This window comes from Lepidochelys kempii, chromosome 6 (genome assembly GCF_965140265.1).
Source record: "Lepidochelys kempii isolate rLepKem1 chromosome 6, rLepKem1.hap2, whole genome shotgun sequence".
NCBI classification, from domain to species: Eukaryota; Metazoa; Chordata; order Testudines; family Cheloniidae; genus Lepidochelys; species Lepidochelys kempii.
The window spans coordinates 19,812,504-19,836,526 of NC_133261.1; the positions used below are offsets into that span (position 1 = coordinate 19,812,504).

Consider the following 24,023-nt stretch of genomic DNA (forward strand, 5'->3'; position numbering starts at 1 on the left):
AAATTTGTTAGTCTCTAAGGTGCCACAAGTACTCCTTTTTATCCCTCCCACAGTTCCCCCTGAGGCAGACAGATGAGAGATTTAGGCTCCTGATCTCCTTGGACCTCTTGTGTTTCTATTAGTTTGAAATCAAAATAAATGTAGTCTTGTTTAAAGGTGATTAAACAGGTGTTTAAAAGAACCTGCTTCAATTTTTATTGAAAAAAATACATGCTAGTGGAAATCACTCATTCCTCATGTTCAGGGGAGTTTGAACTACTGCTCCAGTTTGGTCCCATCTTTATTAATAAATTCTGTTCTCCAATCGCAATAGACCGTAGGGATATTGGGAGCCACTGAGACAACAGGTGCTGGAGGGACACTCAGCTTTCAGCCTCTCCGTGTTCCTTCAAGGACCTGACATCTTCCACCATCCATTCCCCCTGCTGAGTTCTTTCCAGCAGGAAGATGTGTGAATACTCACCTCAGTTTCTGCAGTTTGCAGTCGGGATGTTTCAGTCCTTCACACAGCAGCTTCATTCCTCCCGCCTCTCCCAGGTTGTTCAGCACAAGATCCAACTCAGTCAGGGTCGGTTTGGCCCTGAGAACAGAGGAGAGATTCCCACAGGAACTGGCTGTCAGACCACAATTCATCAACCTGCAGGAGACATAATCAGAGAGGGAAATGAGCACTTCTGTCTGGCCAGTTCCCTCCGTGGGTTTCTAGAAAGAGTCCTTTATTCTGGGAATAAAATCACCCTGCTGTAGTCGTGGATGCTAGGGATCACATAAGGATTTCAGTCCACATGCAGCTTTAGCTCTCAGTGGGCCTAAGAGTGGGAGAATTGTATGATTCCACCAGAGAGAGATGGAGGCCCGGGACCTGAGGTGGGTGCACCCAGAGAGACCCGAAAGGGGACAGGGGTGTAGCTAGCCCTGTAACTGTGGCACAGGATTGAACATGTCCACTGCAGCCTAGATGTTGCTCACCAAAGTCTGAATTTGGCCTTTCACAAGGTAGCATTCTAGATACAGGGTTTCCTCTTTCCCGATGGCAGGCTATAAGCCACTGGGCAGACTCAGAGCTGGAGTGGAAAAATGAAGTTATTTCAAGGTGCTCGAGGGGAAGGAAAAGCACAGAAAGCCTCCCTCTCCTTGCAACCCGCACTACGGCTGTGCCCTTGCATTCCCCTGAGCCAAAGGTCTGATCCCTTCTCTCTCCACTGTGATGCAAAAGTAGAACCAAAGCAGGCAAGAGCAGAACAGAAGGAGGCATGATAAAGTCCTGCGACTCACTGGCCAGCACGGCTAGCTGTACAAACAGAAGAACATGGTGCAGCTCGCAGAAGGATTTAGCTGCAGGCAAATTCCCCTGCCCGTGAAGGATGGGCAGGAAGAATTCTACCTCCCTCACACAGAATCTCTCTCACACCCTCCCTTAGGCAGGGCTGTAAGAGATTTAGGATTCTGAGGCTTTGTAAGGCCTCTTGTCCTTTCATTTGTCTTAAATCGCAGAAAATGTAACATTGTTTTAAAGATCGTTGTACGAATTGGTTGTTATCAAAGGGAGTGAGATCATGCTTTATTGAACTTACATTTTTAGTGAATATTACTACAACTTCGTCCTCAATTTCAGGGGAGGCGGGGTTGAACGAGGGCTCCTGTTTGGGCTCATCTTTCTTTATACGTTCCATTTTCCAAACATGAGGGGCCATCGGGATGTTGGGAGCCACTGACACATCAGGGGCTGGAGGGACACTCAGCTTTCAGCCTCACCATGAGCCTGCAGGGAGCTGACATTACACACCGTCCCCAGACCCTGCTGAGCTCTTTCCAGAAGAGAAACTTAGAAATACTCACCGCAGCTTCTGCAGTTTGCTGTGTGGATGTTTCAGTCCCTCACACAGCAGCTGCACTCCTGAATCCCCCAGGTTGTTCTCCCCTATGTCCAGCTCTGTCAGGGTGGGTTTGGTGCTGAGAAGAGAGGAGAGATCCCCACCACACACGGCCGTGAGATGGCAGTTAGAAAGCCTAGAGGGGACAGATAACCACAGAGGGAAATGAGCACTTCGGTCTCAGTGGATTTCTAGGAAGATTCCTTTAATTTGGGATTAAAAATTACAGAGCTGTAGTAGTGGATGCTGAGGACCACATGACCAGGTGTCGGTTTCAATCCTAGGCATCTGTAGCTTTCATTGATCCTGTGTTCCATACATGAACATTATTCTAAGGCAAAGTTCCCAACCTCCATCTCCTGAGCAAAAACATTTGGGTTTCCCCTACTAAAGAAACTTTATTACACCTGATAGGACAGGAAGGGGAAGAAAGGGAGGGAAAGGAACCTCACTGGAAAGTCTATTGCAGTTTTGTGGATGGGGGCAGCCCATTCTTCTCTCTCTTGCGGCATCATTTCTAATTAGGACTCCACAAACAAGCTGCCCTCTGTGGGATACTCAGTATTGAACATTCAAGGATGGGTGAGTTTTGCCTTGTCTCAAGTCCCCCATCACTCTCCATGTTGCCTGGGCTTGACCACACACTAAAGAAGGCCTCAATTTGCAAGGGAGGGCAGTCTCACGGGCTGGGCCTACAATGAAAATTGTTACCATCTTTCACCATTGCATTTCTACCAGTGGCAGACTGCCCGCCACATTCTTAACCACTGGAGCGCCTAGCCCTGCTCTTAGGGAAAATGCCACTGTCCGTTGTTAATACCTTTTCAGCTGCATTGGGAGTAGTGCCATTTTGTTAGTGAAATTTGAACAGAGCTCTGAGCAGACAATGTAATAAACAGTAACCTAAAGGTGCTTGTGGAAAATTCGTGTGTGTTGGACTATGACAAAATGATGTGGAAGGGATGCGCCTGGAGAGAGATCAGAAGCTTAGGAGTTAAATTGCAGTGCATTCGGGAAGAACTGAAAGGGTAGATAGAATGACTGAGCCCTGATGTGTTGTACATGTTACATACAAGTGCACAATACTAAGAAGAAACTGATAGATGCCAAATGACTTCCCTTAAGAAACCTTGACTGAATTTCCAGTGATGCGCAAGGCAGGATGCTGAGATGGTGTAAATCAGACAAACTACTTTGAAGTTAGTGGAGCTTTGCTGATTGACAGCAGCTGAGGATCTGGCCCTTAGTGTGGAAACTAAGAAGCACTGGCCATGTGCTCCCTGATCAATCTGCCTCTTACACTCTGTGTGGAGGATCATCCACTCCCTTTCCAGCCAGTTGTCACTTATTTAGGAGTCAAACTGGACTGCAGGCTAACATCCATTGAAAGAAAAAGTTCACCTCCTGGGGAGAAGAGGCAAATGTTCTGCAAACTTCAGTCCTGGCTCTAGTGTTTGATCCGGCAGAATATTGTGCAGCAGTGTGGGGCAGGAATCAGCCCACGCATCTTGTTGATTCGGAGCTGAATACAGCCTTTAGTGGCCGCCTTAGCCATACATTCACATCTAATTTATATGGGTTGGCTCATATAGATCCCGCAAACTTTGACGATGCCATCACTCTTAAAACTGCCCGGAGGGCCATAACAGATGAAAACGACCTGCAGCATGCAAGGCTGACTATGCTTCAAAAGAGTGCAAATAAGCAATGCACACTTCCCGCAAGTAGATCTGCCCACCTCCAGAAGAAAATACCTACACCTCTAGCTCCTGCTGACTTGCCATGACCAACTTCATACTGCCAGCTTAATAGCAGGGCTGTCAGGAAGGGGGAGATTGCTTGAGATAAACACCTAACACCATACCCTCAAAGGACAATGCCAGAACTATTAGCCTGGGTGATACTAGCTCCCCCTCCTGCTGGGACACAATATTCCACTTTTACACGAGGGGACCATAGAAGGGTTTAAGGAGACATACCTAGGGAGCTAAGGCAAAGGGAAACAGAGGGTCACACCCTAGAATCTACTAGAGTGTCTGAGGAAGCTAGACCAGCCTAGATCTCCAGTGGAGACGGGGGTGGGAGTGATAGGATTCCAGGTAAGATAACTATGCATGTAGACTCTGATGTTTTGAAACCTTTTTTTTTCCCTAAAAGGTTTTCTTCTTATTAAATAAACAATACTTGTGTTCTCAGAAGGCTGTTCTGGCCACTGGGTTTGACTAGTCAGAGACTCCCGAAGGGAAGAATCACAGGTGTTGAACCCACTTAGACCCGCAGGATAATCACAGTGGATACACAGGTACTGGCTGAACCGGTCAGACTTGCAGGGCCATCACAGTGAACACAAAGGGGACTGCTACCCTGGGCCTTGTCTAAGAGTGGGGAAGTTGCATGATTCCACCCAGAGAGAAGCAAGGACTAGGGGCCCAGGGCCTGAGGTGGGTGCACTCAAAAAGACCTGAAAGGGGACAGGGTGTAGCTAGCCTTGTAACCATGACATAGGCTTAGGTTTGTCCACTGAGGCCTAGATGTTGCTCACCAAAGGCTGAGTTTGGCCTTTCCCAAGGGAGTATTCCAAATACAGGGTTTCCTCTTTCCCTATGGCATAGTGTAAGCCAATGGGCAGACTCAGCAGCTGGTGAGGAAAAATTAAGTCCCAGCTACAACTCACTTCAAGTCCCTTTCATCGAGTCTTGCTTTATTGTGAAAAACAAGTTTTAAAAGCAAGAGGAAATCAACTCATTATACTGGGTAATAACTTCCCAAGACATTGTCAGCTTGAAGGGTAAAGGACAGTGCATCCCCGTTAGATAGCTTCCTCCACACCTGCTTCCCCTTTACTTCCTTAACCCTGCCCAGATCAGCCATGGAACCTGGGAACCTCTTACACTGCAGACACCAAGCATGCAGCCTGCAGGAGGATCTGATGTGCATGATATATTTATGCAGCCCATATGACATTCTCAGATTCTCCAAAATCTAAGCTGCCATTTAAACAAAGTAAGTTTCTAGCCCTCATGGCAGCAGAGATCACCTTCTCAATGCGAATCCAGTGTAACACATACAATGACGTTTACCTGAGTTGGCAGACAGCCTGAAACAACAACTCGGGGGTCTGAACTATCCTGTTGCCTGGTATTCTGACTGGAGTATCAACTTAGTTAATATTGACTCTGAACCATCATCAATGGGCTTTAAATCACTGATCATTTTGGTGGCTGGAAGAGGTAGGAAGGGGTGGGCATGAAACCCAGTAGCTTGCGGATTGGAAGTTGCTACAGAGAAGAAAATGCAGAGACATGGAACAGAGCAAACTCCCAAACACCAGCAAGAGGAAGAGAAACAGAAAGAAGGATGGAGAAGGAAGAGAAACCAAGGGCAGAAATGCAGTGACCTTAAAGGGGAGCAGATTTTCTCACTGATGAGGAATGTGGCAAGAAAGCGCAGCACAAATAATAAACAAAACAATTAGTTACTACATAAACCCAAATTGTCCCCTTGATTGTTGCTATCAGGGGAGGAGTCTATTGTGCATCACAGGGAGTACATTGTATTTATACCCTGGACTACAATTAACCATACAAATCAGGCCTCTTCCCTGAGTGAGTTTCACACCTCTGCCTTCGATGCTTAGATGCACAATATATGTAAAATAGTTTTAAAGATTATAAAGTGGTGTTTAAAATGGGCTTTTCCCTCAGAAGATGAGATTATGCTTCAATTTTTATTCAAAAATCCATTTCAGTGAAGATCACTTTTAGGGGAGTTTGGAATTAGTGCTCCAGTTTGGGACCATCCTTATTTATCACTTCCGTTCTCCAAAAATGACCAGCCATCAGGCTGTTGGGAGCCACTGACACACCTGATGCTGGAGGGACACACAGATTTCAGCCTCTCCATGCTCCTACAAGAGCTGACATCACACACCATCCTCATGGCCTGCTGAGTTCTTTACAGAAAGAAACCTGCAAGTACTCACCCCAGTCTCTGCAGTTTGCAGGTTGGATGGTTCAGTCCCTCACATAGTAATCTCACACCCGAGTCTCCCAGGTTGTTCATTGACAGGTCCAGCTCAGTCAGGGTCTGTTTGGTACTGAGAGCAGAAGAGAGATCCCTATAACAAGCGTTGGTAAGATGGCCGTTAGTAAGCCTGCAGGAGACAGATAAACAGAGAGGAAAATGAGCACCTCTGTCTGTCCGGTTCCTCAGTGGGTACCAGTGTGTTCTTAGAAAGAGTCCTTTATTCTGGGAATAAAATCCACAGCATTGTGCCAGTGGATGCTGAGGATCACATGACCATTTGTAGGTTTCAATCCACATGCACCCGTAGCTCTCACTGATCCTTTGTTCCACACACGAATGTTATTCAAAGGCAAAGTTCCCAAACTCCATCCCTGAGCAGAAACACTTGGGTTTCCCCTAATAAAGAAAGTATTATCAATGAGGGGTCAGGGGACGGGAAAGAAAGGGAGCGAAAGGAATCTCACTGGGAAATAATGAACACACTGCTGGAAGGTATGGTACAGTTCTGTGAATGAGGGGGAGCCCATTCTTCTCTCTGTTGCATCATTTCTATTTAGGGCTCAGCAAACAAACCTCCATCTATGGGATACTTAGTGTTGAACATTCAGGACTCAGGGATGGGTTCCATTTTGCCAGCTTTTCAGTCCTCTCTCCCTCTCCCATTTTTTCTGGGCTGGACCATAGACTAGAAAAGGCTGGAATTTCCCTAGGAAGCTGAGTCTCATAGGCTGGGCCTACAGGGCATGTCCACAGTGCAATAAACAACCCATGGCACGGCTGCAGCTGGCCTTGGCCACCTGACTCAGGCTGGCAGGGCTTGGGCTGCAGGGCTATAAAACTGCACTGTAGACATTCAGGCTCAGGCTGGAGCCTGGGCTCTGAGACCTTCCTGCCTTGTGGGGTCTCAGAGCCCGGACTCATACACTGCAATTTTATAACCCTGCAGCCTGAGCCCCACCAGCTCGAGTCAGCTGACCTGGGCTCTGAGTCTCGGTCCCACCGGGTTTTTTGTTGTTGTTGTTGCATTGTGGATATACCCACAATGAAATTGTTCTTATAGTCTCTCACCATTTCAGCTCCCTTGGTGCAGACTGCCTGCCAGTGTTATTAACCACGGTGTCACCTAACCATGCTCTAAGTAAAAATGAGGGTGTCTGTTGCTACCTGCAGGGGCGCTGCACCCGCAGTAGTGCAATGATAGGAAATTATAACAAAGAGACCACATCTTCCTCCATTGGGGGACACCAGACGTCTTTGCCACCCATCTGAACAAGAAGCTACTAGCCTTCTGCTCATACAGATTTTTTCTTTCTGAAACTTTTTAGTAAAGCAAAGTTACAATAAAATACCACATTGTACATTACTTATTACTTATTCAGGATCCGGTTAATATTCATAGAATCTGGTTAAAGATTCTGGCTTGCTGGTTGGGGAGCTCTCCTCCTCTGAGTATGCTAAAAAGGGTAACCAAATTTCTAAATGCCTATCCTCTTTTTGGCCTCTCGCTTGCGTACGTATTTGATCTGAAAGCATTTCCAGTGCAAGTACAGCACATATTTTACTATACCACAATTCCATAGGAGAAGTCCTACAATTTTCCAATAATGTGCAATACAAAGTCTTACTGCTAACAATAAAAAAGAAATTAATTTGTTTTTCAGTTTAAAACATAGATCATGTACTGGAGCATTAATTAAGCAGGTCAGGGCATCTCCCAGGAAGCTGGCATTTTGTCATAAGATGAAAATCTTTAACAATTTCCTCCCAAAACTATCAAATTCTTGGACACAACAACCACATATGCAAGTATGTTCCCCTTTTCCTGCAACCCCTCCAAGAGAGCACCTCCTTAGTAGCAAAAATATAATGGATCTTAACTGAAGCAACATGCCATGAATACAGTATTTTATAAAAAAAATTATTTATGAGCTACACAAATTGAAGATGTATATCCCCTTTGTCATATAGGGACCCGCTCATCCAGATCAATTTCTTTGTCCAAATCCTTCTTCCATATTTTCATCTGGGTTGTTTTCTCATCAACATCTTTTTCAATCAAAATTGTATATGTCTTAGCAATTAAACCTTTTGTTCCAGCTTGCTCCTGGGGCAACTCCTGAAATTCGGTTAAAGGTCTAGATAGCACAGTCTTGTAACTAGATTTTACAATAAAGTGTTCGACTTGTAAATATTGAAAATACAGGATTTTTACCTTATTACATATCTCTTGGTGTGATTTTAAATCAGGACCCCAGAACAGCTGTCCAAATTGAGTCATCTCAGCTCCTATCCACAATGAATAGTCACTTTGATATTTTCTAGGGATAATTTCCTGATTATTAATGACTATACCTAAGGAAGAGGGCCTTTCGCAACACAAATTTTTAAAAAAAATTGTCCAAAGTGGCTAAGATAGACTGGATGAACGGGTGACTTTTATTTTTGGTGACCTACATTTTTTCTTAAACCAATAATTACTATAAATAGCTGCGTCTGAGCTCCAGTCTTGTTCAAGTTTTACCCAATGTTCAGATGGTCTATTGTGAACCTAATTTATCATATATTTTCCATTGTGATGCATAAGAAGAAGAAGACGATAAAATTAGGGGGACATAGTCCAATTCACTTTATAGACTTAAACAGAACTTTAGAACTCACCTTTTGTCTTTTATGTTTCCATATTAATTTTAACAGCACATCCTGCCATGTTTTTAATCTCATGTCAGGGATACCAACAGAGATCCACAGAAACAAAAATAATAACTTTGGGACGAAATTCATCTTTACCGAGGCTGCCCTACCTACCCAAGAAATTTCATATTAGTTCCATTCTTCCAAGTACTTTATTATTTTATTTCACAGTGGAGGATAATTTGCCTTTAAAAAGAATTTTTATGTTTCTCCACAATATTTATTCCTAAATATTTTAAAGATTCCTTAGTCCTTTTAAATGTATGTACCTGCCAACAGTTTGTTTTGACCCCTTCAGGAATATCAATTCCTAAAAATTTCAGATTTGTCATCCTTTATTTTGAAAACTGATACCTGCCCAAATTCCAAAATCAATTATCCTATCATTTTTAATGAGGCTTTTGGATCCTGCAAATACAACAAGACATCAGCATACAAGCTATTTTGTGTTTTAATCTAGGAGATGTTTTGATGCCTTTTCTAGGGGCTGTTTTTCACATTTATTGCAAATGGCTCCATTGCCAAAGCAAACAATAGAGAGGATAAGGAACAACCCTGTCTCATACCCCTAAACAAATTAAAGGGAGGGGAGTGATGACCATTAACCAAAGCAGACACTTGAGGATGAGAATGCAAGGCCAAAATGCCTGTAGAAAACTGATTTCCAAAACCAAACCATACCAAAATCTGCCTGAAGTACTCCCACTCCAGCCAGTCAAAGGCTTTCTCAGCATCCAAAGAAAGCAGCACACAGGAAGAATTGCTAGAATTAACATTATAGATCAAACTGAGAGTTCTTCTGATATTATCAGAGAGATGCCAGAAACCCTACTGGGACCTGGAGCTTTGTTGGATATTCAAGTCATAATTACAACTTCAATTCCTCTGCAGCAATTCGCCTATCACGAGCTGCCCCATAATCCACTGAGAGTTGAGGTAGCATCACACTTCTCAAATATCTATTTATAAGTTCAGGGTTTGGCTGTTATGAAGTGTACTAACTATGGACAAGTTAGCAAACAATTCAGAGATCTCTTTGATGCCGGTTACCAAATCTCCCTTTTTATTTCTAATCAGGGGGAAGGCTGATTTCTGTTTTAACTTTCTGGGGAAAAGCCGATCAGCCTTATTGTCCTTTTCATAATATTTTTGTTGAATATATATAAGTGTTTACTCGGCTGTACCTGTTTGTAACAAACTAATCTTCCCTCTTATCTCAATTATTTTCTTATACACTCTTGTATGTTCTGTCGATTTATGTCTACCTTCCAAAATAGAAAGTTTATTAACCAAACTCTCTTCTTCATGCTCTCTCGTCTTTTTGAGGTATGGTGCTTTATTTATAAGGCGCTCCCTCATTACCACCTTTTTGGCATCCCAGAACTCACTTTTATTGATCTCTTTCTTATTACTATATATACACACTTCTGAAAATTGTATTCCAGCTCTTTAATTCTAAGGGGGTCATATAACAAAGCTCTTTTTTTAATAAATTAGCCAAGGTCCTAGAATAAAAATCATATAAATACTGAAATAAGATCCACAAGTAGCAGAATATGTATCGTTCCCAACATCCAGATTCATCTCCTGCCAGACATTTTCTAAGTGATGCAACAAATTTGCACTTGCTTTTCCCAAAAGCTCTCTGGGTACATTTGATCGATCCAAAGTGGGATTAAGCACCTTGTTAAAATCCCCCCTAGAATAATATCCCCGTCCCTAAAACTTCATAAACCCCTAAAAAACTATTAACAAAGGAAGCTTGCCCTTGACTGGGAGCAGGTACATGGGCTATCACCAGCAGGAGAGTGAATTTGTGTGGGGGGGTGGAGGGTGAGAAAACCTGGATTTGTGCTGGAAATCACTTTAGATAAGCTATTACCAGCAGGACAGTGGGGTGGGAATAGGTATTGTTTCATATTCTCTGTGTATATATAAAGCCTGCTGCAGTTTCCACGATATGCATCTGAGGAAGTGAGCTGTAGCTCACGAAAGCTTATGCTCTAATAAATTGGTTAGTCTCTAAGGTGCCACAAGTCCTCCTTTTCTTTTTGCGAATACAGACTAACACGGCTGTTACTCTGAAACCTGGCTAATGTGAGAAGTTTATCTTTCAAGGGCCCCTGAATTAAAATTTATCTGCCTTCTGTATCTATGAGTTGTGCTGAAAAAATAAAATGGAAGCATTTAGCAAAGAATATTGCCATCCTTCTTCTATTAGATTGCCCTGGGGAGACAAGGTAGTTTATTATTTATCATAATTTTTCTTCAAGTGTGTTTCCTGTAACTAGATTACACTAGGAAAATCTTTTTTTCAGTGAGCAGAATACGCTTCTCCTTTTTGTTGGACTGTTCATCCCCCTTAACATTAACAATCATTGCACAATAAACTCACCTATAACTCCCAAGCCTGTTCTCACCCAGTATATTACCCCAGCCAGATGCCATGTCCCCATTACATTTGTGCCTGTTCTTTAAGTAAGATATTTTAGATAGAGTTCACATCCTACACGTAGTCATTTTAAGATTCACATACATCACTTTTCCTTTTTTTAACACCTGTATTAGTGTACCTTGACTCTGCATCTGATTTACTATAATTTTCAATTCTGCTCCCCAAGTTTTTAGTATAATTTTTCTGTTGAAACATATAACAGTATTTAACATGTTTCTGTTCTCTTATCCTCTGTTTCCCTCTCATTCCCCTCCCTATGCATTCTCCCACTGTCATCTGGTCCCCTTTATCAGTGAAAGCAGCAAAGAGCCCTGTGGCACCTTATAGACTAACAGACGTATTAGAGCATAAGCTTTCGTGGGTGAATACCCACTTTGTCGGATGCATCCGAAGAAGTGGGTATTCACCCACGAAAGCTTATGCTCCAATATGTCTGTTAGTCTATAAGGTGCCACAGGACTCTTTGCTGCTTTTATAGATCCAGACTAACATGGCTACCCCTGATACTTTATCAGCGAGAATCCAGACTTTCCTTATGTCCTCGGGGGCATGTTAGCTCCCTGCTGAAGGGAGGTTTTCTTTTCTTTCTTTTTTTAATGTTTCAAGAACCAAGCCTTATATAATCTTATCAAACACCTTTGTAATATTGAGCATTCTGAGATTATAATGCTATCTTTGAGTTAATTTATTCTTAAAATATTCCACCATAGATGATCCATTTCCAATTAATGTAAATTTTGGAATGTTTGTGATTACTTTAAAGTCAAACTGACTTCAATAAGGCAGATCTAGGTCTCCTGCTATTTTGTTATTAATTTTTGTTTATACAATATAAATATAAATCACAACATTAAAAAAACTATAATCTTATAACCATTAAGGATACTGTATCCACACAGAGTAAACTATCCTGCATGCAGCTTCCATTTAACTCTAACCCTTTGTCACTATAACCACATGGATATAATATCCATTATTTATTGTAATGTCTTGAAATACTGATTGTGTTCTTTGGGATGTGGACTTTTTACTTTGCTCTCATGTCTGTCCAGTTGTCTTAATGATGCATCTTTTTGAGCTATTTTGGTCTCTTTGATCTCACTGATTCTTGGCAACCTGGAGGACCGATGCCCTTCATCCCCTTCAGATTGTTCTTGAGCTGATTTGCCTGTACCCATATCCATAAGTACTGGTTTCCTCTCTTTTGGACCTGAGACAGATATCTGCTTTTCCATCTAAAGGCCAATCTAAATGGGAAACCCCTCTTGTATCTTATATTGTTCTCTCTAAGAATTGTGGTCACCTAGTAAATTCTCTTCACTTTCTAAGGGTTGCTGTTGCTAGATCTGAGAACATTTGTATGGGCTGATTAAGAATCATCAGTGATTCAGCTCTCTCCCTCATCACCCTCAGTATTTTATCCTTGTCTTGATAGCAGTGTAGATGGACAACCCTATCTCTGGTCTGGAGCCTGCTTGGGGTCTGGGGAAAAGAGATCTGTGAGCCCTCTCAGTATGAATGCATCTTTATTACCCAGTATTAATGGTATGAAAAATATCGACCAATGTGTCCAGCAGATTTCTCCCTTGAGTCTCCTCTGGAAAACCTTTAATCCTTATGCTATTCCTGCATTCTCTAATTTTCATGTCCTGCAGCTTCAATTCTATTTCTTGTTCTTTTTTTTTTTTCAATTATTTGGATTCTTCAATCTAGATTAGTAATTCCGTTGGATTGTTCATTTAATCCTATTTCCACATCTGTTAGTTTATCATTAATTTTATTTTTATCTCTTTAATGTAAGCCTGCATTACTTTTCCCTCATTCCCTTATTCATTCCTTTGATTTCTAACAGCAGGTCCTTCAGATCAGCCTTAGTGACTGGTGCTTCTCCACAGTTTGTTTGCTGAAGGGCCGTTACTACTTTTTATGGCCATGTCTTTGTTTTGGGGGAGTCAGATGTTTGTACACAGGAGATCTTTCCTTTCCCAGACATCTACATCTTCTTGTCTTTCCTTCCTGCTTGTTACACCTCTCTCAAGATGGCTGCCACCACACTTCCCCTTTGTTTGTCTGACCTTTCCAAAATGGCCACTGATGACACACTTCCTCCCCTGGACACAATAGTACAATTTTAATTATTATTTTTTTAAATCTCATTGCACTCATCCTCTGTCTTTTTACAGGATAATGAGGGTCCAGTTCAACATCTCCATATTTGCATAGTAATTATTAATATATTCTGCAGGCTGAGGGCTCTGGATTCTGATTCTCCCTCAGAGTCAGCTCTCTGAGATTGGGAGCTATCCAGCTTCCTTCAGCCTTCTGTTTAAAACTGGCTCCAAGAGGGGTTATTCATATTTAGGGCACAGATCTGTGGATTCAGTTTGTCTTAGTTCTTTTTATCTTCTTAAATTGTTTTAATTTCTCCCCAGTTTATTGCGGAGAGATAGATTAAACCACTATCTTGTTTATTGTTTGAGCCATGCCCCCATGCTCACCGAGATTTTAAAGAGCTGACTGAGGAGCTCACTGGGCCATTAAAGTTGGTTTTCAGTAAGTCTTGGAACAGTGGGGAAGTTCCAGAAGGCTGGAGGAAAGCTAGTATTGTGCCAATATTTAAAAGGGTAAATGGAATGAACCAGGTAATTATAGGTTTGTCAGCCTGACATTGATCCCAGGCAAGTTAATGGAGTGGCTGATCTGGGACTTGATTAATAAAGAATTATAGAAGAGAAATACAGTTTAGTGCCAATCAGTATGGTTCTATGAAAAATATGTCCTGTCAAACTAATTTGATATCTCTTTATGATGAGATTACAGATTTGATTGATAAAGGAACAGTACTGATGTAATATACGTAGACTTCTGCAAGGCATTTCACTTGCTACTGCAAGACATTTTGATTAGAATGATACAAAATTAACACGGCACACATTAAAATGGATTAAAAACTAGCTAACTGGTAGGTCTTAAAACGTAACTGTAAATGGGGAGTCATCACTGAGGTGTATTTCTAGTGGGGTCTCATAGGAAGCAGTTCTTGACCTTATGCTATTTAACATTTTTATCAATGACCTGGAATAAAACAAAAAATCATTTCTGATAAAGTTTGCAGATGGCACAAAAATTGGGGAAGTGGTAAATAATGAAGAGGACCGGTCATTGATACACAGTGGATCGCCTGGTAAGCTGGATGCAAGCAAACAAATATACGTTTTAATAAGGCCAAATGTAAATGTATACATCTAGAAACAAAGAATGTAGGTCATACTTATAGAATGGGAGACTTTGTTCTTGGAAGCAATGACTCTGAAAAAGATTCAGGGATAGTGGTTGATAATCAGCTGAATATGATCTCCCAGTGCAACGCTGTGGTCAAAAGAGCTAATGTGATCCTTGGATGCATAACGAAAAGAATCTCAAGCAGGAGTATAGAGGTTATTTTACCTCTGTATGAGGCTCTTGTGTGATATTGTGTCCAGTTCAGGTGTCCACAATTGAAGAAAGATGTTGATAAATTGGAGTGGGTTCAGAGAAGATCCATGAGAATGATTAACGGATTAGAAAACCTGTCTTATAGTGATAGATTCAAGGAGCTCAATCATTTTAGTTTAACAAAGAGAAGTTTAAAGGGTGACTTGATCACAGTCTATAAGTACCTACATGGCGTACAAATATTTTATAATGGGCTCTTCAATCTAGCAGAGGAAGGTATAATAGGATCCAATTGCTGGACACTGAAGCTAGACAAATTCAGACTGGATATGAGGCATACATGTTAAGTGAGAGTAATTAACCATTGGAACAATTTAGGAAGAGTCATGGTGGATTCTCCATTCACTGGCAATGTTAAAATCAAGATGGATGTTTTTCTAAAAGATATGGTCTAGGGGAAGTTCTATGGCCTGTGTTCTAGACGAGGTCAGTCTGGATGACAGTGGTCCGTTATGGAATCATAGAATCTATGAATCTATAGTCCCGAGAAGAGTGCTAGCAAGGGATGTCTTCTCTATCCCTGGAGAAGGATGCTCCTGCATACCTTGATTCCAGCCCATTATAACAAAAGCACTGGCACATCTCAGAAGAGACAAGGGTTCTACAATCCTCAGAGCCTCACACTGGCCAGGACAGGTACGGCTCTCAGCTGTGGTGCAGATGATCCCATCAGGCTGAGAGTCTAGTCTTGGATCATCATGTAAAATGAAGACACCTTGCTCCATCCTACGCTGGAGCCCTCTCCGTGACAGCTTGGCTCCGGACAGAGTACAGGGCCATAGACAAGAGCACATGGCTTATGTCTTCCTGGAATCGTATCAGCCAACTATGAGAAGTACCGATAATGTCCAGTGAAAAGGGTTTCTGGTGGGATGCAGACATGTCCATGGGACCCCTGTATTTGCGCCACAGAAAAACAGCTTGACTGACTCCTTCATCTGAGTCTACACTAAAGACTAACTCCATCCAGGGGCATTTGTCAGCCATTCCAGCCTATCAGGAAGCAGACAAAGTGTCTCTGCAGTCGTTATCCTCTGGTTCATATGGGGATTGACACTTCTGAACACCCATTAAACAGCTCCTGTGTCATAAGCTCCTTTTGAAGCATTCGTTTCAACTTGAGCTTAATTTTCTTACGTGGAAGATCATTTTCCTACTGAGCATGACTGTAACTCAGATAGCAAATGAGTCTCAGACTCTACTCACTGATCCACCTTACCAGACATTACAAAGCTAAGGTCATAGTATAGACTCCTCTGAGATTCATTCCCAGGAGCATCTTGAACTTTCACCTAAATGTGCCCATCATCCTGGCTACGTGTTTCTCACAGCTCTTGTCTCACATACCTCATGCTGGAGGACACATACCCTCTGCAGCACGCATCTCATGTTAGGGGACAAGGTAGGGATTTGGATAATATGGACTAGAGCAGAGACCTTGGGCCTGCAGGGATCGGCTGTCACCAGCCCTGCAGCATCGCAGAGAGCCCTCTGCAGCCCTGCTGTCATGGGAGTGAGCGAGCGGGGCCATGCCAACGGAGCTGCAGAGGGCTCCCTGCACTGCCACTGGGCTGGTGACACCTGCGCGTGCAAGGTGTGGAGGGGAGGCTGCAGTCCCAGCAGGGCAGAGCAGATGTCATGAACAAAACCGCCTCCAGGCTTGGTTGCCTAGCAACCCAATGAGCTCAGCTGGGACCAATAAACCCTCACTAAGTGACAGTGCGACTGATCAAAAGAGCCAACAGATCATCATTGAAGCCTGTAGCAAGAACAGTACAGTGGCTGCTTAATGCGTTCCACACCTACATTGGCACCAGACCTCCCTCCTGTCCAGCCTCTGCCTGCTCCACTCCAGCCAAGCTCCTGCCTGTCTCTGAACTCCTGAGTCCTAACTCTGACACCGGCTGGTCTCCTGACCACAACTCGAGCTCTGCCCTTTGGTTCTGTTCTGACCCCTGACTCTGACCACCGGCTTGTCTCCTGACCACAACTCTGGTTCTGCCCTCTGATTCTGCTCCAACCACTAGGCCAGACTCCTGCTCCGCCCACTAGGTTGCACCACCTACACCTTGGTGTGTGACAGCAGAGAACCCAGACCAGGACTCTGCTCTGCCCCACCAGAACCATAGCCTTCCCTGCAGGTGATTTCTGCAGGTGCAAGTGCAACCCACACACCTCCTGGGTGTGGTGTTCTGTCCCATCTAGTGGCACCAAGTCCACTTAGAGCGAGAGAGAGATAAAATGAGTCTGCTCTACAGCCGTAGCTAACAGGCAGTTGGCTTTTAGCTCATGCTGTAGAGGCTCATGCACTAAGCTCCAGAGGTCCCCGGTTCGATCCTGCCCACTGGCAACCAGGGTCTGTCGGCGTTACACAAGTGCAAGAAGGCTGTGGTGCTGGCAGGGCAGAGCAGTCTTGGCTGGGGCTGTCTGTTCTACCCCCTGAAGACCACTCCAGCCGCCGCACCTTGCTCCTGCAGGGATCAGCGTAGGAGGCAGCGCAGGGAGCTCTCTACGGCCCCACTGTCATGGAAGTGAATGAGAGGGGACATGCCCCTGCCTCCTGACTATCCAAACTCCCAATTATCCATATAAAATCTGTGTCCCCCAAGCTATTTGGGCAATAGGGAGTATACGGTAAATGGAAATTTATATTCCTGAGCACCTAAACAATTCTATGTAGTCACTACAGCAGACAGGGTCAGGAGAGCTACGGTGCTGTAGAACTTCTGGGATAACAGCAATAATAGGAGGGTTTTGAAAAGGAAAAAAAAGCGTCTTACTTTAGTTTCTTTAATTTACAGTTTGGATCCTTCAATGCTTGACAGAGCAGGTAAATAGGTGAACGTGTCGGCTCATCCCAATGCTGTTCCCTAAAAAGAGAGAATAGAAATTTTCTATGTTGATCTCTGGAAACAGATTTTACTTCTCTTTCCTGAACATGATAATATCCTCTCAGATGGCGTAATCATACACTGCATATGAGTTACTCCATGAGTCTGTGAGTGGGATTCACAAGGGAGCCATCCCATGGTCACACACACACACACACACACACACACACACAAGCAAAATATGACACTGCACATCACAGGTGAAAGTGGGATGGTACGGGCCAGTACGGCGCACCGGTAAGAAGTGGCCGCCGGTACCGGCCCGTACACAGCCGACGTTAAAACACTGCCATGGCAGCACTTTAACGTCACTGCCCCTTTTGCCACCTCTCCCTCCCCAGGGCCACGGACATGGGGGAGCAAACGGGGCAGCTGCTGCTGCTTTAAATCACCGCCGGAGCCCCAGGTGGTGCAGGTTGGGCAGCGTGGAAGGGCTGGCTGGGAGAGGCTGACTCCCCCAGTCCAACCCCTTCTGCCCGAGGCCCCACCCCTTCCAGGATCCCAGAGTCAGGTCCCCATACCAGTAAGTCTTTTACATTACTTTCACCCCTGCTGCACACATTTCTCCCTCTGAGGAGAGGATGAGAGAACAAACACCACCTGACAGTGTCTCATGTCTTAATGCTGGCAATCCCTCAGATGATAGTGATGAGCATGCTACTGGCAATCCCTCAGATGATAGTGATGAGCATGCTATAAGAACCGGTATAAAACAGAAGGGCTTGAAATGGACTCGAGCATTGCACTGTTTTTTTCGGGGCTGGTAAAAGTCTACCAGCTTGAAGACATGAATCCAGAAAAATAGATGAAGTGAGCTAAAGCTTATGCTCTAATAAATTTGTTAGCCTCTAAGGTGCCACAAGTACTCCTTTTCTTTTTACGGATACAGACTAACACGGCTGCTACTCTAGAACCAATCTGCATTCCCTGTTCCCAGCCACCCATAATCACCTCACTCTTGCCCTCACATATTTTGCGCAAAGTGCAGCATGCACTGAAAATATGGGGCAGATTTTTTTTCTGTCATCAGTTAACACATGTTCAGTGAATTGGCCCTCTTCTGATTCCGGCACCCTTTTCCAGTGTCCCATCTCTGTGGCAGGGGACAAGCTTATGCAGATGTGAATCCCCTTACTGAGACAGAGGTTGACATGGGAGGGAGTGGGACCTTCCTGGAGTGTTTGGCCTGGGTCAGAAGGAGCACCCCTGCGGGGGTGAGAGGCCTACAGGGGTGGAGGAGGAGGAGATTATTGACCCTCCACATGAGGTGAAGAAAAGGATAGGTGTGTGGGGATGTTTCTGCTTTTCCCCCTCCCTCTTCCACTTAACAGTAACTTGTGTAACTCAGATTTTAAAGATCCTTTTTGTGCCTTGCCCTGAATGTCACTATTTGGGCACCCAGCTTAAGCAGTTGTGTTTCTTCAGTGAACACCTTAATGTGGTTGAGAGGGTGACTCTCTGCAGCCCCAGAGCAGTGCCATCTTCCTGGCCTCCTTGGAAACAGGAGGCAGCAGGGCTCACAAGTGTCATTCCAGCTGAGGGAACAGAAAGTCACACACACACACCTCCACAAGGTCCTTTCAGTTTTACGGTTGAAATCACCGTACTTTGGTGCTTTGGTACTTAATGCCTCATTGACATGTCACCTGACTGCCCAGATTCTCCCATTGATCTGAAGTTCAGCCGTAAGACCTTTGTCACTCGTACTGCTGCCATCTTTCCTTTTTAAATGACCTTCTCCCTCCACAATGTATGTTTCTCTACTTAAGAAATTATGTAGGCGTGTTTCCATCTCAGACACTACTTACAAACGTGGCTGCTTGGGTGGCCGTAGGGAATCTTCATTCGGGTCTTCAAATCCAAACATGCACAGATTTAGATAGAGCATCTCCAGCTTCCGACAGTTTTTTAGACAGAATGAAAGAGCCACTTGGTCCATTTTGGTAAAATTATATTCAGCTAAATACAGCTCAGTGAAGCGATTGAGTGCACTTTGCACAAAACTCTCTTCTTGAATTTCATACAAACAGTGAAACTCCTCAAGCTGATAAATCATCTCAGCATTACGTTTAAAGGATGACAACTCCTCATCAGGCTCCAAGAACAGCTCCTCAGACTCCAGGGACAAAGACGATATTTTTGGTTTTGTTTTAACCCACTGTAGTAAATCTGGTTTAATTTTGGGAGAAATTTTGCAGCTAAGTTTTTTCTCCATGTCCTCCATTCTCTCTTCATTTAAGAGACCAAACAAGAATCGCACTGTTAACATTAAGTAATTCCTAGATTTTCCATAGTTTTCTAACAATTTTTTCACATTGTTCATAGCACTTCCTGAATCTTCCACGGTTGTTGTTTCTTCTTTCTCCAACACGTAAAACAAAGCTGCAAAAAACTCTTGAAAACTCAAGTGAATGAAGCTGTAGACACACTCACAGTCAATATCTTTTTGAAACATGTTCTCATTCAGAAAGAGAGAGTCAGATACATCTAAGCCGTGCTTCTTGATTTCTTCTTCCCCAAAGAGTATTTTCTGCCTCCAGATTCCATCTGCAGCCAAGGAGCAAAGTCCCTTCAAGTTAGCTGGTGTGTGCTTCTTTGAATTGCTGCTGTGACCCTTTAATAAACTGAAAAGATAGAGCATATATACACCAGTGATTGTTTTGGATGTTTGTGCAAGATCTTCACCTGCTTCCATCTGTTGTTTCAGAACCGTGCAAATTATCCAACATACAATGGGGACAAAGCACATGGTGAAGAGCATTTCATTTTCTTTGACAAAGTTAAAGGCCTTTCTTGCTTTTTCTTCATTCCCAAAAAACTTGTGGAAATATTCCTCCCGCTCAGCTGCAGAAAACCCCAAGATCTCTGCATAACGTGCACATTCCAAACACTGTCTGAGTTTCTCCAGAGCAGTTGGTCTCGTAGTGATTATTACATAGGATTCAAAAAGAACAGTTTTCCGAACTAAACTGCTCAATGTAATTTCCATTGGCTGCTTCTCACAGGGATCAGAGCATAGACTGTCTTCTGGCTGATCCAAGGAAAATCTCAATTCATCAAAACCATCAATTATAAACAGGAGTTTCTCTGGATTTATCAAAATCTCTTCAACTGGTGCATTTTTATTAGGACAATTCTTTAAAATCAAATCAGCAATTCTTCCTTGCTCACTGCCAAAGTTCACTTCCCTACAATTTATGTAGAAAGCATAATCAAACTTTTCTTTATAAAGCTCTCCAGCTGCCCAGTCAAACATAATCTTTCTTGCTGTCATTGTTTTTCCAATCCCTGCAGCTCCTAGCAGCACAACAATTTGTGGTGTTTGTCCATCTTCATCACATTTAAATAAATTACCCAGGGTGATAGAACTAGCTCGCTTAGTCATTATTTCTTCATGTCTCCATCCCAAGGTCATTATTTCATGTTCTCTTTCCTTTTTGTGACAATGTTTCTTTACAATAATCAGCTTTGTGTATCTGTTGTTTAGAGTCACGTTCTCACCAAGACGAGAGTTCAAGTCTTTTATTATTCTGTACTTGTTTTGTATGTGTTCTCTATATTTCACCCTGTAATCTAAGGTAGTGACATGAAGCATTAGAAATATGGAATCAGAAATTCAGAAGAAAGACTTACCACTAATGTTACAGTACAGCTATTTAAACAATAATAATGCTACTTTAAGATTATACTGCAACTTCCAGCACTAAGTATCCCAAAATCAATTAACTATGGGCCTGATTATAAATTGTCCCATTGAAATTAGTCATGTGAGTAAAAGCTGTAGGATCTACCATGCACTACAATAGAATTCTCTTTATCCGAATGGCCTGCAGGACATCTGAAATGTTCGGATAACTGGGCGGTTGGATAACTGGGTGTTCAGATAACCGGAAGTGTGGGGTACCTCACTGCCTCCCCCGAGTACACAGTCTGATGTAATAAGACTACACAGGCTGAGGTGTTATTTCTTATTTCTAGTGGTAAACAAAACATCTAATGCCTGTAATCAACACAATTTTCTATTAGAATGTCACATACCTGGTCTTCCAGGTGTTTGTTTAGGACAAAAAGCTGCAAGAGAAATTTGCAGATGAATGTTAGTGTAACAGAATCACAGTGTGGCATGCAGTTAAGGAAGATGGGGCAATTCATCCAGTTAGTAGTCTCTGCAGGAATAAGAATTTGTCAAATTTAAGGTATCGGTATATAGGAGTACGAGTGTATCTGCTTTTATTGTGCTTTCAATAATGGAGAGTAATGTTATGAAAACGGTTAAACATGGATTTAATATACGAAAATAGCCTTGAAATATTAGGGGAAGCTACAGTTTAGTAATTATGGGGCAGGAAATGCAAACCAAAGGTTCTCCTTAAGTTTCAACATATCTTAAATAGTTTTGTAGAAAATATTTACCATTATTACTTTACTTGGTTTATTTTGCAAACTACAAAGAAAATACAAAAATTACGTTAAATACACACTGAAAATACATAATGGCTGATAGAGAAAAAAACATTTCAAAAGAAGCCTGCAAATACCAGGAGGCCACCTTGCTCACAAGCTGTCCCTTCAGAAGGAGACAGTTGATTTTCTTTCTAACAGCATCAGTCTTGTCAGGAGGTGCTAAGAATGATGCTCACTCTTTGCTCTTGGCAGGGGGTTAGACTAGATGACCCTGGCAGTCCCTTTTAGCCCTATGATTCTAGGAGGTATCTAGCCTTTGCAATACTTTTTGTCTACAGGCAATGAGTCAGAGATAAAGACTGGACCCACAGGCTGTGGACAAGGGGGACAGCTTTTGCAGCATTGTCAACCATTGTATAAAAGAGGATGTGCCAATTGACGTGGACCATGGGATAAAGATGGGGGCACCTTGAATCGGATCTTGCCACCACCCATAGCCAAGGAGCTCGTAAAGAGATGTTATATGAGCGAGACAGTGAGAACTGAAGAAACACATCTGCCTTTGGCACAACCGGTGTTTGATACACTACAACCAAGCCATGAGAGCTGCACAGCCATGGTAACAGATGATGAATGTCATCACAAGGACAGTGCAGAGACAAAGCATGAGCCCAGCCCTTGGGCACAACTGAGGTTTGACACTCTGGAGCTGACCAGGAGACCCCAAACAATTCAAACAGAGCAATGTCTCAGGTAAATTATATGTAAGACAGTTTAAGGGGTTGAAATAAGGATGGGATACTGGCCATAGCTGCTCAGCTGGCTAGAGTGTTTGGCTCCCATCCAAAAGACTGGTCAATCAAGACCAACCTGAGGCAAAGGTTTTTAAACTATGAGCTGAAGAGGCCTCTACATACAAAAATGAAAGGTTTTAAAGCATGGTGTAAAAACTAAAATGGCACCTTACGTGTTTTTCTTATTTCAAATCTCTCAGCAGCTTAGAATTGGTTCTTTCAAGGCCTGGAAAAATCTGGACATCAAAAGCCCTGAACACTCAAATGGACTGGATATGGTCCACTTTTCCCCACACCTAGAAACTGAGTAAAGGAGGTGCTAATTCTACAAGACCTAACTTTGAGGATGGGATTTGAGGATGGGACTCAGCTAACCACACCTGTGCCAGTCTATACTCTTAAAACTGTACGTGTGAGACTGTACAAGCAGCCATGCACTTCATTAACCACTGTCTGAAGGGTTGTCTACATCTGGAGTTATTCTGGAATAACAACTCCACATGTGGATGCTCTTACTCCCAGTTAGCTTAATATATGTTGAAAGTGGATTAAGCTAAACTGGAAAAAAGGCACTCTTATTCTGGAATAAGAGTGTCCACACATGGAGTTATTCGGGAACAGCTACTCCAATTTAAATTCAGACCTTCCTTAAACTGATATACTTTAAGTGTAGACAAGTCTCGAGGACCGTGAAGGTGGTGTCATAGATGCCCTAGGCCAGCACCACCCTGATTGCATGAACCGGACTTCGCTCTCTTGTGGGACACTTAAAAGCAGCTGGAGGCCTTTGAACTGCAGCTCCCTAGGTTTGCTGCCCACTCAACAGTTTGTTTTCCACTAAATTTGTTTCTTCAATTAAATAGAGCCTGGAAGATAAAGTCCCTGCCTGGAATCCTAGAAAGGTCCCATTCAGCTGTTTACTGAGAATATGCTGGGTCAGATTCTCTTTTGTGATCAGTTTCCAATTACAGATCATTGATTCTCTGTCCCAGCCCCAGCATAGGTTAGAGCTGCCTGGGGGCTGTTCTAACTTGCATCAGCTGCCACTGGACCCCAAGAAATGGCCCCCCAGACGGGGATGCACTCCAGTCATTCCTCCTCCCCACCTCTCTCTGTAGGGACACTCCCTCTGCACCGCTCTGTTGGCTCTACACTCATGGGGATTTCCTCAGAGGGAGAGTTACAGGCTGACTCTGCTCCCCTTGTGCCCGCTGAGTAGAAAAAAGGCAGTGGAGCAGGTCAGAGAATCTGGCCCACTGTGAGCATCTCTGCTCTGAGTTCCCCTGGCTTTCTGCTAGGATTTAGAATTTGTCATTCCTCCCATCAGCCTGTTTCTCCTTCTGTTCTTGTTGCAGATTCCTTGGGGAGACTCCCAGGTTTTATAGGAACTTTA

At 43.3% G+C, this 24,023-nt stretch overlaps 1 protein-coding gene across 3 annotated transcripts in view; it reads right to left on the minus strand.

Annotated features, from left to right (window-relative positions):
* The window catches only part of LOC140912511 (NACHT, LRR and PYD domains-containing protein 12-like), a 75,081-nt gene that overhangs the window by 25,072 nt on the left and 25,986 nt on the right, over window positions 1-24,023 (minus strand). For all 3 annotated transcript variants that reach the window (XM_073347001.1, XM_073347000.1, XM_073346999.1), the window contains 6 exons: window positions 21,471-21,503; window positions 19,241-21,005; window positions 17,322-17,411; window positions 5,857-6,027; window positions 1,840-2,010; window positions 464-637 (listed from right to left, as the gene is read on the minus strand). In XM_073347001.1, the coding sequence (XP_073203102.1) occupies window positions 464-637; window positions 1,840-2,010; window positions 5,857-6,027; window positions 17,322-17,411; window positions 19,241-21,005; window positions 21,471-21,503 (2,404 nt within the window). The remainder of the gene's footprint in view (window positions 1-463; window positions 638-1,839; window positions 2,011-5,856; window positions 6,028-17,321; window positions 17,412-19,240; window positions 21,006-21,470; window positions 21,504-24,023) is intronic.